This window comes from Garra rufa, chromosome 7 (assembly GCF_049309525.1).
Source record: "Garra rufa chromosome 7, GarRuf1.0, whole genome shotgun sequence".
NCBI classification, from domain to species: Eukaryota; Metazoa; Chordata; class Actinopteri; order Cypriniformes; family Cyprinidae; genus Garra; species Garra rufa.
Window position 1 is genome coordinate 37,983,976 of NC_133367.1, and position 15,414 is coordinate 37,999,389.

Sequence of the window (15,414 nt, forward strand, 5' to 3'; positions counted from 1 at the left end):
TATACGGCAAACTAATAAATAAATGTTATCTTTTGATCGCTTTGCATAAAAATAAACTTTCCACCCACAGTTTTTTGTATGACTTGACATGTTGTCTGAAAGAGGCTTACGATCAGGCTTTTAACACAAACTATTAAGCATTTTAATCTTTAAAACATCATTTGAAAATAATCTCTTTTTTACGGTGTCCGCCAGGAGACACCTTCGGTTCACTTATGTTTGTCGTGGCCACGAGTTTAGTACATAAACAAACCTGCATGACCATAGTAACCCAGGATTATCAGAGATAGGTTTATTAATATTTTATTTAGAAATTGAGTATTATATTTAAGCAATAAGGTACGAGAGGCCGTGCTGTATCGTGAATAAATCACGGCTGAAGGGCGTTGTTAGGCACGACGCGAAGCCACACGGTTACCACACAATAAAAATATTAATATCAAAAATATATATTAATTTATATATATATTAGGTTGTACGTTTTCATAAAGTAAAATCATTAACTGCCTTCCGCTGTAAAAAGTAGTCCCTAACTGCTGCAGCTGTGTTTACGTTGCTAAGGGTGGTTGCTAAGGAGGTTCAATGATACACAAAACCGTTGAGTGAAGCGGTCATAGCAGTGCTGTATCATGAATACGACACAGCTGCTGACCAATCAGAATTGAGGAATGGAACTAACCGTTTTATAATAATTATTATAGAAATTAATACATTTTTAAATTATATTATATTAACAATAGGCGAAGCTGTATATGTGAATGCTGTCTGTGCGCGATGTAGACAGGATTCAAAAGGTTATCATCAATAAATATTACATAAAGTACATCAAATGAAATAGCCCTATAAGAAATATTATTTTATATATATTAATTGTATAATAGTTGTAACAAATGAATATGGAAATTATAGTGCCTTGAATTTATTAAGTAATGTTTAATTTTGTTCGTTTCTCTGGAAATGTAAAGAAAAAAATACAGTTTTTACTTGGAATTTGTTTTTAATCCCTGGTTTTAAACAAGCATATACATGAGAAAATGTATATATTATTGCTTGAATAAACGTTTAAAAATAGTGCTAGAAATGTTATAATTAAGGAAATTAAACAGACCTAGGCATTTGAAAAGACAGTGAAATGTGTCTAATAATTGCAAAAAGAAAGAGAAGCATTGGACATCATCAAAATATTCGAGACATTTATTAGGAATAACATTTTCTTAACAATTAAGATGCTGCATGTGTTTATCCAGTCTAATCGAAGAGTGCGTCTCTCCCCGACTTTCCCAACAAAAATCCCATCCCTCTCAGAAAATACATAAAGCTGTCATTACTGAGCTATATGTGTTTAGAAGTAGACTATTAAAATGGTACAATGGCATTGCTCAGTTCAACGTGTTGGAAATCAGGCATTTTGTCTCGCGTCAGCATTTATTCAACAGTTAATAACCTCAACATTCAAAACGTACATATTATTCAGCCAAAAAAAAAAAAAAGTGTAGGTCTATGTATTTCATAGAAAAGTGTGTCTAGTACTATATAAATGACAAAGGTTTAATTGGCATCTTTATTTCAAACGACCCGACCGACCGCGACCCGAATATCATTACAAATATTTTTGGATGACTCGTAACCGCAGGCACCCGCTCATTTTGGATAATTTAGTCCCTCTTTTCACCCAACTACGACGCCCCTGAGTCTAATCAATCTATTCTGATTCATCAACACAGTTTGACTGATGATTTATATCCAAACCAAAACCCAGGATAGAGCGTCTGAGTGAATGTGGTGTGGACTGTGTGGATGAGGCTCATTGTGTCAGAGACGCTGTAGAAGGACAGAGTTCCTGCTCTGTGATCCACAAACACTCCTATTCTACCAATGATGGACTTCACAGGGAGATCAGTCTCTATGTTATTGTGTATGATTGAGTATCTGGAGGAAGAGCAGAACAAACTCCAGGACTGATCATTAGCTCCAAACAAACACTCATAACCATCTCCCTTCCTGCTGATGCTCTTATATGACACTGATATCTCCACACCATTATCTCCACTCCACTCCAGCTCCCAGTAACAGCGTCCACACACACTCTCTCTACACAACACCTGAGAATAATAATCAAATCTGTCTGGATGATCAGGATACGACTGAACTGTGTTAGTGTCAGTAATCACTCTGTTTCTCTCAGACAGACGGAGGCGTTTATTGACTGTGTTCAGATCCAGAGTGAGCTGATGGGAATCTGATGGAGATAAAACACATCAGAATCAGGAATTATGAATCTGTTTGATCTTTTCATGTAGCTGAACTCTTCATGTTCAGTGTATCATCAGTGTCTCAGTACAGATGAGCAGATATCCTGTGCAAATCATCATTTACATCATCAATTAGAAAACTCTTCTTTCAGCTTCTACAGGAAGAACATGAACACACTCAGTCAGTTTTTCTGCTTGTTTTCTTACTGACTTACATTGTAGGAAGTCCTTCCTGGTCCTGGGATCAATGTTGGTGAATGTGACTGTGGAAATCAACAGACATGAACAGTGTGATTCTCATGATCCTGCATCCATTCCTAAGACATTTCTAATATGATGTTCTCCATGATATGAGATGATGATGGACTCGTTTCTGAGAGCAGATCAATCTCCAGGACTTTACCTCTGTCTGAGATCTTCTTGAGCTCCTCTTTGCAGAAATCCTCCAGTTTGTCTCTCAGCTGATGGACAGATTCTCTCAGATCATCAAAAGAGAAGAGAGAACTGAAGAGATCATCATTTCTGTCTGTAGATTCAGGAGGTGCTGAGAGAGACTGGGAACTCTACAGAAAACAGAATATTATGATATTATAGATTATAAAGCATCTATCTATATTATTTTTCATATAAAATTATTTTCTAAACTAGATTTAAAAAAGATTTAAAAAATAATTGTATCATAAAATTGCAGTTATTTCATTTATAAGTATTATATTTTATAGCCTACACAGAAAAACAAAGAAAAGCAGACAGAAGTAGGTGGATCCATAGCATGTTATATGTATTGTGGTGGCACTGAATCGTCTAGGAGTGGAAGCAGAGTTTGATATTAACTCATTCACAGCTAATTTGGCCACTAAATAGTTGACCCCTTGTGCTCTGCAGATATTTGGGGGATTTCCGCCTGCATTTGGCCTTCCTGAATTCATATGGTTCCCCGGTAACGTTTAGTTGTAAGTCATTTATAAGTGGTTAGTTAATGATAAAACAAAGATTTGCAAAACATTCATAAATGTTTAATAAGTGATATGCTAACAATTTGTGTGTTTTGTTAATTCATTTACAAGTAATTAGTTAATGATGAATGAATCATTTACAAAACATGACTGTGCATTCATAAATGAATAATACGTGATATGTTAGTATTTTTATCTCTGTTTTGTAGATTAAGTTATGAATCATTTACAAGTGATTAGATAATGAGGAACTAATAATTTACAAAACATGATTATACGTTTACAAATGATTATTAAGTAATATGCTAACAATTTACAAATCTGTCGTAATTTATCTTAAAAAAATAGCATATCATGAAATAATCAAACAGATCCTTAGTAAGTGGTTAATACATTAGTAGTTAATATATTATTTGTCATTTAAAAATAATTAAAATATCAATCATTTACATTTTTATCCTTCACTGAAGATCGCATCATGAATAAATCATTTACAAATCTTTCTGCATCCTCTAATCTAAAGTGTAAACAATTCATCAGTTGTAAATGTTTGACTCATTATTCAAAGGTCTTTCCCCAGTGTGTTTACCCACCTGATGCCCACACAACCTGGAACCGGCAGCTGTGTAAAACATTTACAACTGATGAGTAGTTTACACTTTAGATTCGGGGATGCAGAAAGATTTATAAATGATTTATTCATGCATTTACATCAAGAATAGTTTGTAGTTTGTACTGCAATGTAAGGGCTGACTGGTGAAGGTAAAGATGTTTTCTTTGGCAAACAAGAGCTGTGCCCCAAATGACGCACTATAAACTCTGCACTTATTCACCATGTATTTATACTTATGAACTATTGCTATTTTGTATTTTATAACGCCCTAAACAAACTTTCACAGGAACCTAATTTTTTTTATGCAATTTAGATTGTAAGGCTTCAAATTGATATCAAATTTAGGATAAAACCTGTAATGTAAAATATGTATTTTATATAAAATCTAATAAAAAATTGTACAGTGTTTTTTCTTTACAGAAAATTTAAACTTCTGTAATTTGTTAATACTTTATTTAAAATAAATAACTGCAATAATCTGCTGATTGTTTTCTTTAAAAAAATAGACCTACCTTAGATCTGTATTCTAAAGTGTTCATGAATTACAACAATTTAGGTTTGGATAATGCACTTTCACGCCTATTTTAAACAATGGAGGTGATAGTTAAGGGGTTAACTAGTAATTTTTTAACCATTTACTAAGGATCTGTTTGATTATTTCATCATATGCTATTTTTAAGATAATTTACAACAGATTGGTAAATCCTTAGCATATTACTTACAATAAAATGAACATTTCACTTGTTAATAAAAAATAATAATAATAAACTACATAATATTAGTGTAATTCTTTATAAATAACATTATATAGGTTTCAAATATTACAATAAAAAACTAAAAAAACATATGCACTTTTTTTCCCAGAAGTTTTTGTTTGAAAGTCTGTTATTCAGGTTCTGTGTGTCTCAGCTATTTGCAACTTGTTTTGTTTGATTCCACTAGGTCTCAGGATATACCAGAAAAAAAGACTTTTAACTGGAAGTTATTGAATTATAACCGAAGTGAGTCACATTGCCCCTTTTTCCCCTTTTCCCCCTAAAAGTGTCTTTATGTGTTTCCTTTGCTAAAACAGGTTTTATAAAACACATTACCCTTAGAATCCTATTTCACTATGTACCATAGCACTTTTCATGATTATTGACTGAATTATGTTTCATTTTTATGTTTGCCTGTGTATTTACTGAAACACCTGCTGTACTTTACTGTCAATATTCAACACTCAATACATAGTTTAGCAGGTTGTTTTGGTGGCTTTCACATTTCAAACTAATTATAAGAATATCTCAAACCTGAATAGAAGCACTATAAATACTTATAGACGCGCTTATCAGCCGCAGGTCCTCTTCTCTTCATGGTAACTGCCTCTTATTTATTCCTTTAGCGTCTATTTTGGCTAATGGCGACCGCTTTATTAGTCTGAGAGTCCAAAAACTACATATCCCAGAAGCCCCTTCACCGTCGAAGCATGTTTTGTGACCCGGAACCTCTCCATGTCTCTTCTTCTTCTGCGCGTCTGGAGAGGGAGAGCTGTCATCTTTCCCAGCTCTAATCAGTGCAGCAGGCGCCGGAGAGTGTGATCTGATCTACTGAAGCCGCTCTAAACTCAGCCTCAACACAGAGCGGCCTATTTTAGCGGTTTTGTGCGCATCTGCAAAAGCCTTCGGTGCTTGGAGAAGCGTGTCTGGCAAAACAATGGATTTCTCAGCAATGGAGGCACACAGAAAATGGTCTGGTTTTGAAAGAAGAGATCCTAAAAGATGAAATGGAGTTTGTGGCTGTTTGCGGCTAACTGAAGCAGTAGTGTGTGGAGGAAGATAATAGAATATATTATTATACTCTTGAGGTAATATTCTGACATCACGATTCAATTGAAGATTATTCGATCAGAAGATTAATCATGATTTACATGGTCAGATTCTCGAGAATGAGAGCTTTCTTGTGATATATGACTTGTCTGTTTTGAGAAAAATATAAGAAATACACATTCTATGTAATAATTCTTCACAATCATTAGGCGGAAATTTGTGTGTGGTACGAAATAAATTCTAAGCATAATTTTACTACTTTATGTATCATAAAACTAAAAGTTATGGTATTCCTCGTAAAGAGGAGACTCTCAGCTTTCAAATGCTATCATATATGGGCTGATACTATATGAGGAAGGTCATGTAAATGAAGCAGCAACATGTTAAAGTAGTTATCAGCCATTCCAGCCTGGTCTCATTGTTTATACGTAACGTTTATAGCTGGGGTCTCAAACTCGCGGCCCGCAGGACCATAGTTTGTGGCCCCCGCCTTAATATGAAAGTTTAATGTTACTGCGGCCCGCGAGTTTGATATGGCACAGTTTGATATGTGTCGATAACGATTCTCATTATAATCGAGTCCACAGTGCACTTACAACTTCAGAGGATCATGTCAAAATACACTGAATGACGCATTTCCATTGACAAAATGCATCTAAGAAACAGTGGAGGAAACAGACTGAGATGCTGCAGGAGAGTTACGTGATCTAAGCTGCCCAAAACATGAGAATTCCTTATTTTAAATATATAATTTATATATATATATATATTGAAACTCAAAATAAATGAGGCTAAAACATTATTACCAAATGTGCGTGTTTATTTAAGCAATTCCGTCAGTGAACAAGCAGCCTACAAAACGCTAAAATAAATCTAAGAAATAATACATTTAAATATGAAAGTAGCCTAAATAAGTGTTAAATAGGCTATTAAACAAAAATTCCTAATAGCATCGACAGCTGATCAGAATTACTGGCCCGAGGCCGACTGGGGACTCAGACCCTGTCTTTTTTCTCTTTCTCTTCCCCAGCTGCTGTTTTTAATAGCAAAGTAATTACAAATATATTAGAAATATATTCGGAACAAGTTTTGTTTGTGAAATTCATGTGTTTGTTTTTATTAAAGTAACAACAAAGCGGCCAGCGGCAGACAGATCCATTTAGCCTTCACGATTTAAATTAAAATCTATAGATATAAAAAACTTAAAGCATATCACAATATTAGTTTAATCGTTTATGAATGTGTGCTATTAGGCACATATCCAAGTTTGTGCGGAGAGTGAAAGCTGAAGCTCTTTGTGCTACATTGAGGTGCCAGCGCCCTGAGAAACTTCATTTTAGCTCATAAAGGTAGGAGTAATAAATTGACTTTAAATTATTACTTCACTACTATAAAATGAATAATAATGATTATTATTAATAATTCAAATAATTATAATTTAATTTATTTTAATTTTAATATAAAAATAATTCAATAATTCTTTTATTAGCTATAGGCCTAATCCATAAAGATGCATTTAGGCTTTAAAAGCGCGTCCAGTGAGAAGATGGCGAGTCAGGATCGTTAACTTCATCTTTGAGACACCGACTCAGAAAATACCAGTTTATTAATGAATAATTCGAATATCTCCTTATTTTTTCCCGGCACGTTCATGGCAATTACTTTAGCTGGGGCTTTACGGTCAGCTTAAGCTTACTGCGTGCATTTGAACAAGGAACTCTGCTGAAGACACTTGCTGGACACTAAACACCTCCACAGCAGAAAAATAGCAGAAACACTGTATTTTATTTTGAGTTAAAAAATGATTATATTAATTATAATAGAAATTAATACAATATTAAACTATTATATTAACAATAGGCGATGCTGTATATGTGAATGCTGTCTGTGCGCGATGTAGCATTCAAAAGTTTATCATGAATAAATATTACATAAAGTAAATCAAATAAAATAGCCCTACAAGAAACATTTTATGTTTATTTTTATGTATATTTGTCTTTTCATTAGACTAAATAAAATACAATATATGTTAAATTCAACCTTTAAACTGCATTCCAGTAAAAACCCCAGTCATAGAACCTTTACAGTATCATTTACATTAACAACATTAAGAAAAGAGATTGAAATAAAAGGAAAAATAACAATAAAAACGAATAATACAAATATTATGTAAAAAAGACGATCAGTTATTGGACAAGACTGTGAGATGCATAAAATGTTTCTTGTAGGGCTATTTTATTTGATTTACTTTATGTAATATTTATTCATGATAAACTTTTGAATGCTACATCGCGCACAGACAGCATTCGCATATACAGCATCACCTATTGTTAATATAATAGTTTAATATTGCATTCATTTCTATTATAATTAGTTACTATGGTCACACAGGTTTGTTTATGCATTAAACTCGTGGTCACGACAAACATAACTGAACGGGCACGGCAGATTACATTACATTAAGTACACACGTTCTGTTTCACAGTTAAAAACAAAGTATATTCACGAGTTCCCTCTTACAGATAATAAACAGAGAAAGGTTGAGCGTATTTGGCATCCTGTCTGGGAGAGGGCCTCGAACCCAATGAGCGCTCCCCAAAGGACTAGACATTGCAGGACAGCAGCCAAATAGCCCCCCAAAAAGCTTGGACTTAAGGGATGCTGGACGTTCGTTGTAGTTGCGGGCGTTGGTGCATGGGTGGAGATAAGGGAGGAGCTCCTGCGGGTACTGCTGGGGTAAAATAGGAGAAATCTCTTATGGAAGAGGGGACTGCTGCAGCAGTGGGGAACTACGAAAAGGTGGATGAGGCTCCTGCGGGAGCTGAAGCTGCTGCTGAAGTGTGAGGAAGAAGGCTTGAGGCTTCAGAGGAAGTGGGCCCTGCTGCGGCAGTGGGAGGTTATAAATGAAGGCTAGTATAGGAAGAAGGCTAGGGGCTCCTGCAGGAGCAGGAAGTGCTGAATCAGCAGGGAATTGTTGATAGCTGACACTGTGGTGGGTGTGGGGAAAATGACAAAGGCTCCTTGGGGAGCGGGCATGCTGTAATGGGATACAAAGGAAAGGTTGGAGGATCGTACTGAAAGGGGATGCTGGTGGGATGGCTGGTGAGGGGCTGTGTGGATGGTGCGGGTGGATGGGAATGGACTGGGATAATTGCTTTAGCTGATTAGGGTCTGGTGGGCTTCTTTGATGTGGGAGCGGTCTGATCGGATAAAGCTCTTGAAGGCTTCTGACGAACAGCGACCGAGTGTTTGGATTTGCTGCTGGGAGAGGCCTTTTTGGGCTGCTGTTGTTGCTGTGCTTATTCGAAAAGAATGGCTGGAGAAGTTATCAGCTGGGGTGCCGGATAGGTGTAGGACACACTAAAGGTGCTTCTGAAACCAGAAACGGGTAACGGGACGGGTGGGGTGGGTTTTTTGTATACCTTTAATGAGTAAGGCAGTCTGGGAATTGGTAATATGGGTCGAAGGTGAGCCGTGTAAAAGTTTATGAAAAAGCTAAGATATCCTTTAATGGAGCCGATTTGGAGGTTTTTGATGGCGTTGAGATAGATGAAGGAGGTGATAGCTAGCAGGGAGAAGTTGGGAAACGATAGCTTGTAAGCTATGTGAAATGTTTTAAAACATTTACATGCTGTTAAGTAAGACTGGAGGGTTCTGGGGGAAATGGCTTGGAGAATGGAATTGAGGAAAATTTCAAGGAGAGGGGTCTCAGGGGATGGTTCATGGGAATATCAGCTCTGAATAGGGAGTGATAGCTGTGACGGCGTGGCTTGGTGTCGGCGGGTATGAGCGGCAGCAGCGTGAGAAAGTGAGTGCAGCTCCCGAAATTTGTTAATAAAACATCACTAAAAGAATATGGGTGATGTTCTTTCTCAGTAAACATTTGACTTAATATTTAATATATTTGAGTTCAGGGATGTGCCGTCTCGATCAGGAGCAAATAAATAATCGTAAAGATGCCACACAATAGAGGATTTTTTGGACAAAAAGTAGTTTGTGACAAGCCCCGAATCGTGCCACAAACCACAATCATTCAGTGGTGCAAATCAGGGTAAATATTTTAGTGTGTGGCCAGCCTAATATAATAATTGCTAATTCTGATTAACCTTACTCAGAATATGTACTATCGAGTTCACTGATTTCACCATGATTCAAATAAATTAGACGGGAAAATTTAGGTTAAAATCTGAAATAAACTGGCACTAGTGGTGTTTGACAGCTAAATATATCTTCTAGAAGAAAGAGCTCAGAGAAATGATTCCTAAGAGATTTCCTGAGCTCAAAGCCATTTGTAAGTGATGTCTCTTTGAAAAGAAGATGATCAGATGAGAGTCTGACTGATGATGATATAACAAGACACTTATGAAATGTTTCTGTGTGAGTCTGGTGTCACAGCAGGATGTGGCTCAAGTCCACTATGATCCTGTTCTTCTAGATGTCTGTTACCTGCAGGAACTGGATGTGATCCTGTGTGTGTGAAAGCTGCTCCAGCTCAGCGTCTCTCCTCCTCAGATCATTGATCTCCTGCTCCAGTCGCTCCAGTCGTCCTTCAGCTCGACTCACTGCTCGCTTTTCCTGATCTCTGATCAGCCGTATCAGCTCAGAGCGGCTTCTCTCAATGGAGCGGATGAGCTCAGTAAAGATCCTCTCACTGTCCTCCACTGCTGTCTGTGCAGAGCGCTGTTAGGACACACAGTGATTCAGGCTTCAGTGGGACTGAAAGAGACAAGAGAGTCTGAACTGAGACTGAGACAAACTTCTCTTCTTCTCCAGACTCACCTTATGAGACTCCACAGTCTCTCTCAGCTGCTGAACATCTTTCTCTCTCTGCTGAATTCTCTGCTGGAACGTCTTCTGCGTCTCCTTCAGCTGCTTCTGCAGGACAAACAGATGATAGTGAATGTCTCAGAAAACTACTGACACTAAATCATCATGAGAACAGATGAATCCAGTAAAAGTGGAGCTGATAACCAATGGCTGTAGGTTCAGACTCCAGAAGAGATGATCGGTTACAATCATTATACATGAATTATCATAAAGATTAAGGAGTGCTTCACACTGAAAGCGTAAGTATTATGAAAGTGAAACTGACACAGACATAGATCTTCACACTGACAGTGTTTCTGTGTTCTGTGTAAATAAGCTGCAGCTCTACGTAGAAAATAAACAGATTATTAGATCACTTCACTGAGTATTAACTTGATTGCTAGTTTAATTACCTGTTTCTCTGTCCTCTGTTCTGCAGCTGATACAATGTTGTGGTTTTTATGTTCAATAATTGTACACAGCATACATATACATTTCTGGTCAGTGCGACAGAAAACCTCAAGGATCTTCTCATGTTTCTGGCAGATCATCTCCTGCAGTCGTCCAGTAGCTTCAGTCAAATTGTGTCTCTTTCCTTTAAACAAACTCTCATGTTGTTCAAGGTGATTCTGACAGTAAGAGTTCAGACACACCAGACAGGACTTGACAGCTTTGTATTTTCTTCCAGTACAGACGTCACACTCCACATCTCCAGCTCCAGCGTCACAGTCAGCAGTAAGTTTGGTCTTCTTCAGTTTCTCCACCAGTTCAGCCAACATGGTGTTTCTAGCTAAAGCAGGTCTTGGACTGAAGGTCTGTCTGCACTGAGGGCAGCTGTAGACTCTCATCTGATCCTCCTGATCCCAGCAGCCTGTAATACAGCTCTTACAGTAATTGTGTCCACAGTGGATGGTCACTGGATCCTTCAGGAGATCCAGACACACTGAACACATGAACTCATCCTGAGAAAATCTGGCTTCTGCCATTTTACTGCTTAAAAACAGAGACACAAACACACGACAGCTCAACCACACATTCACTCTGTCTTTCCCTGAACTCATGTGATTCCTGTTTCCTGGTTCTGTGTTTGAGTGACGTGTGTAAAACAGGTGTGTCTGCATGTCTGTAATGCCTTCTGCAGACTGTGCAATTTCAGCAATCTTTTAAGATCATTACAAATCACACTGTGTGACGTGGATCTAATAAATTCATGGCATGTATGTAAACTGTATGATGATGACAACTATTGAATCGTTGGCTATAATGTAAGTTAGTATAGAATAGTGCTAATTTCATCAGATATTTAACATTTTTGTCTTAGTCTTAGTCCCGTGTTAAATGTCCTTGTTAGTTTTTATCATATTTAGTCAATCTTATCCTATGTAGTTTTAATCCAGTTTTAGTCCACTAAAAGTCTCAGCATTTTAGTCTAGTTTTAGTCAAAGAAGACCTAAAGTATTAACGGAAATGTTTCAGGGGGACCTCAAAAAGTGACGAACCTTTGAGTTCTCTCGGGCCACCGTAGGAATCAATGTTTTAAACGAGTGTGTAAACCAATGATTCAAAAACCCATTCATAAAGTGAGCCGTTTATTTAATTCCTGAATGAATCTCAACAATGACTGATTGCAGAACAGCAGAACCTGATCCACCGTGCCTTCTGGAAGAGGGGGAGTTATGTCATGTATATGGGCTGTTTTGCCTTGTGTTTCCCTTGTCTTTGTTTCTGTTGGGTTCCTGTTTCCTTATTTGGACATGTTCCTTTCCTTGTTAAGTTAATTGATTATTCCCTGCACCTGAGTTTAATTATTATCCTGGTTATTTAAGTTCCTGCTTGTTCCTTCCTTTTTGTCTGGTCTTAAATGTCTTAATGTTGTGTTGTTCCCCTGCTTGCCTGTCTGGATTTTGCTGTTTGGATTACCCTTTGTGGGTTTTATTAAAGAACTTTCCATTAATTCTTGTCTCTGTGCGTAGTATACACCAGTGTTTTTCAACCTGTGCCGCGGTACACTAGTGTGCCGTGAGAGATCGTCAGGTGTGCCGTGGGAAATTATTCAATTTCACCTAAAACAGGCCCAGGTTTCACACTGAGTGGGTAGAAATATGAAAGTTCCAAAAATACTGTTTTCATTGTGTTTGTTTGATTCCTATTCAAGACACTTTGATAAGAATGACTGAATATTGTTAATTGCACTTTTTATTTGACAGAAGAAGGAATATCAGGGCTCGAAATTGTCACATATGCTCCCAAAATTTAATCTGCGCGACCTCTAAATATATTTGGGAGCATTTTTTGCGAGAAATTGTTGTGGTGCGACTTGTTTTCATTTCTTTACACTTAAATTCTTAGCTTAAATTCAGATTTGAGATATTAGCCATCAATCACTCCGTCACTGACACTGCGCTCCGCTCCGCTGAAACCGAACGTTTTTTTTGCTCCAATTCTCTCTCTCTCTCTCTCTCTCTCTCTCTCTCTCTCTCTCTCTCTCTCTCTCTCTCTCTCTCTCAACCTCCGCTTCGGATTTGCACAAACTGCATTGCAATTAAGGGTGTGTGATGTGACTTGATTGTGATTTTTGATTGTGGACCATTAAAATCTCTTCACAATATGCTTATGAAGAAATATAGTATCGTGCACATTCTGTCAGATGTAATTCTGGCGCCTCCGCCTCAGTATATAATGTACAACGAGGCATACATTCACATCAGACTTTTTGAAATCCCGTTTGTGGTCCCCCACTTTCAAGTTCTTTTGTTAATTTAATGCGTTAATGCACGCTCAGCACCGCCGACAGTTTCGTGAGATCGTTAAAACGAAACCGAAAGCATGCGTTGAATGCTTGAATCTGATTGGCTGACGAACGTTCTAGAGGTGTGCATTATATTCAGGGAAACGCACGCCGAGCGTAGTTCCAGGCAGCTTTAGACCGCAGTGCATGTCTATATCACTTCGCCATAAGATTTCAGTTATTTCAAAGGTCCTTACAGCCCAAAACAGCAAAATAACTAAAACCCACAATGACACTGGCAAAACTAATAAATACAGTAAACATCAGGATAAAAACGACAGATTATTTCCATGTTTTTTTCCACAATATATTACGTTTTATTATGTACGGAAAGCACAAACTATTTCTCTCGCCCTCTCTCACTCACCTCACAGACGCACACACATAACGTTACAGTTTGCACTCGCGTTAGCATTCGCGCTAATGTTGTTAGGGCTGCTCTGACGATTAACAACTTAAAAACGACATGACAGCTCTCACACGCGAGGTAACAACGGCGTGGTCTTGAAGAAAATGAACTTAAAGTTGAACTGTTAGTAGAGACGATGCTGCCAGTCACCCTTGAGAGACACAGACGTGAGAGAGGTAAAGTCATACACTTGGTTTCTCTCCCTCACTCTTTCCGTCTGTCTGCTTGTCTGTCGGTCTGTCTAAACTTCATTATTAACGGCATTATTTTGCTCTTAACAGCCCAAGCGTCGTTACTAGTTCTAAAATGACGTTTTGGAACTAGCAACGAAGCTGTTGAATGAGCTGCGTAAGAAATTAATCCTACTCACAATAGCGTTTTAAGGATAAAGACCGGACGAATGTCTTGAAATATATCACTTGATCGATGTCTTGAGGTGTTGTAACTGTAGTATAAGCGGAATAATTGACTTCGGGCCGTAGAATTCTACGAAAATAATGCACACCCGAGGTGTAACGGCCACCAGGGGCGGCTGGCCCATGGTGGGCGATAGTGCATCGCCCTCCTTGAGCCACGCGAAAAAAGAGAGGAGAAAAAGACTCTTATTTTGCTGGTCCTAGTCTGCATATTACTGTACAATCAACAGCCTTCCAACCTAAAACCCCGCCCCCTTGGGGCGATCTCAGTCAGATTGAAAATCGCCCCAGCCGGTCTCATAGAGTTATATTGTGAGATTTTTTTTTTCAAATTTTGAACCCTACAATGCATTTCAATGGGCACCGGGAGGGCTCGCCCCAACGTGATTTCGTAATACACACTGATGCGTGCTCGAAGATGTACAGCACGCACGCACGCGTGTAGCGAGACGTCTGAATGCGTTGGCCATGCTTTCAATTGAGAAGGAACTTGTCAGGAACATGCCTGATTTTAATGAGAGGGTAATTGATCACTTTGCCTGCTTAAAAGAGAGGCGAGCAAAATTTCAATACAAGTGATGTGTGTTATTAAATGGTGAATTGTTTATGTTATCACGGCCGTAGCCAGCTATGAGGTCACCGTGGTCCGGACCTCGGTCATTTTTTATATTCAAAAATAAAATGTCAAGCTCTTTGAATGATTATTTAGCCGTTTAAACCACCTCATATCACATGAGTGTTTGCCATTCATGTTGCTGCGAGAAGCTAGCGCAGTGAACGGGGCTTGAGAACGCGTTGAGTGAGAGCGCGGGTGCAGCAGCCTCCGTTTGTTGCCAGATCCACCTATTATACCTCTCTTTTTTTTTTGACTCGTTTGTCCAAATTAGTGTGACACTTTGGGACGTTTATAAAGTGGAAAGTTGAACGTTAGTTTTATGTCAGTGTCATTATTCTAACGTTATTTTTATAACTTGTTAAAATAAAAATTCCCTCAGCAAAAAAAAAAAAAACGAACTTTCCATGTAAAACATTATACTGAATAAAAAATCTTTCACAATCATCTACATGTCTGTCTATTTTGAAGTTTAGGCTATATGTAGTGCATTTGTGGGTGTTATTATAGCACAATTCTTAACACCTCACTAATTTTCAAACCCTGGTTACGGCCTTGTATGTTATAGCCTATGTTGTATTCTCCAAATGTTGAATTTTAAATAGTTGTATTGATTGCATATTGGCAGCCAAATTTATACTGAATATGTTCTGGAAAGATTTGATTAATTACAGTTTTAATATGAGAAATAAAAAGTCTTTAATTGTAAAGCAGTATGGCTTTTTTTTTTTTTACTCTTAGAGGGCAAACTAGTTG

The 15,414-nt window shown here is 37.7% G+C and overlaps 1 protein-coding gene across 1 annotated transcript; it reads right to left on the reverse strand.

Moving 5' to 3' along the window:
* Window positions 1–1,179: 1,179 nt before the first annotated feature.
* LOC141339123 (tripartite motif-containing protein 16-like) lies at window positions 1,180–11,466 on the reverse strand. The gene is made up of 6 exons (XM_073844757.1): window positions 10,846–11,466; window positions 10,406–10,501; window positions 10,073–10,306; window positions 2,656–2,815; window positions 2,468–2,515; window positions 1,180–2,239 (listed from the first exon to the last, which is right to left on the reverse strand). Exons 1-6 carry the CDS (start codon window positions 11,416–11,418, stop codon window positions 1,716–1,718), a joined length of 1,635 nt encoding a protein of 544 aa, XP_073700858.1. The 5' UTR covers window positions 11,419–11,466; the 3' UTR covers window positions 1,180–1,715.
* Window positions 11,467–15,414: the final 3,948 nt, after the last annotated feature.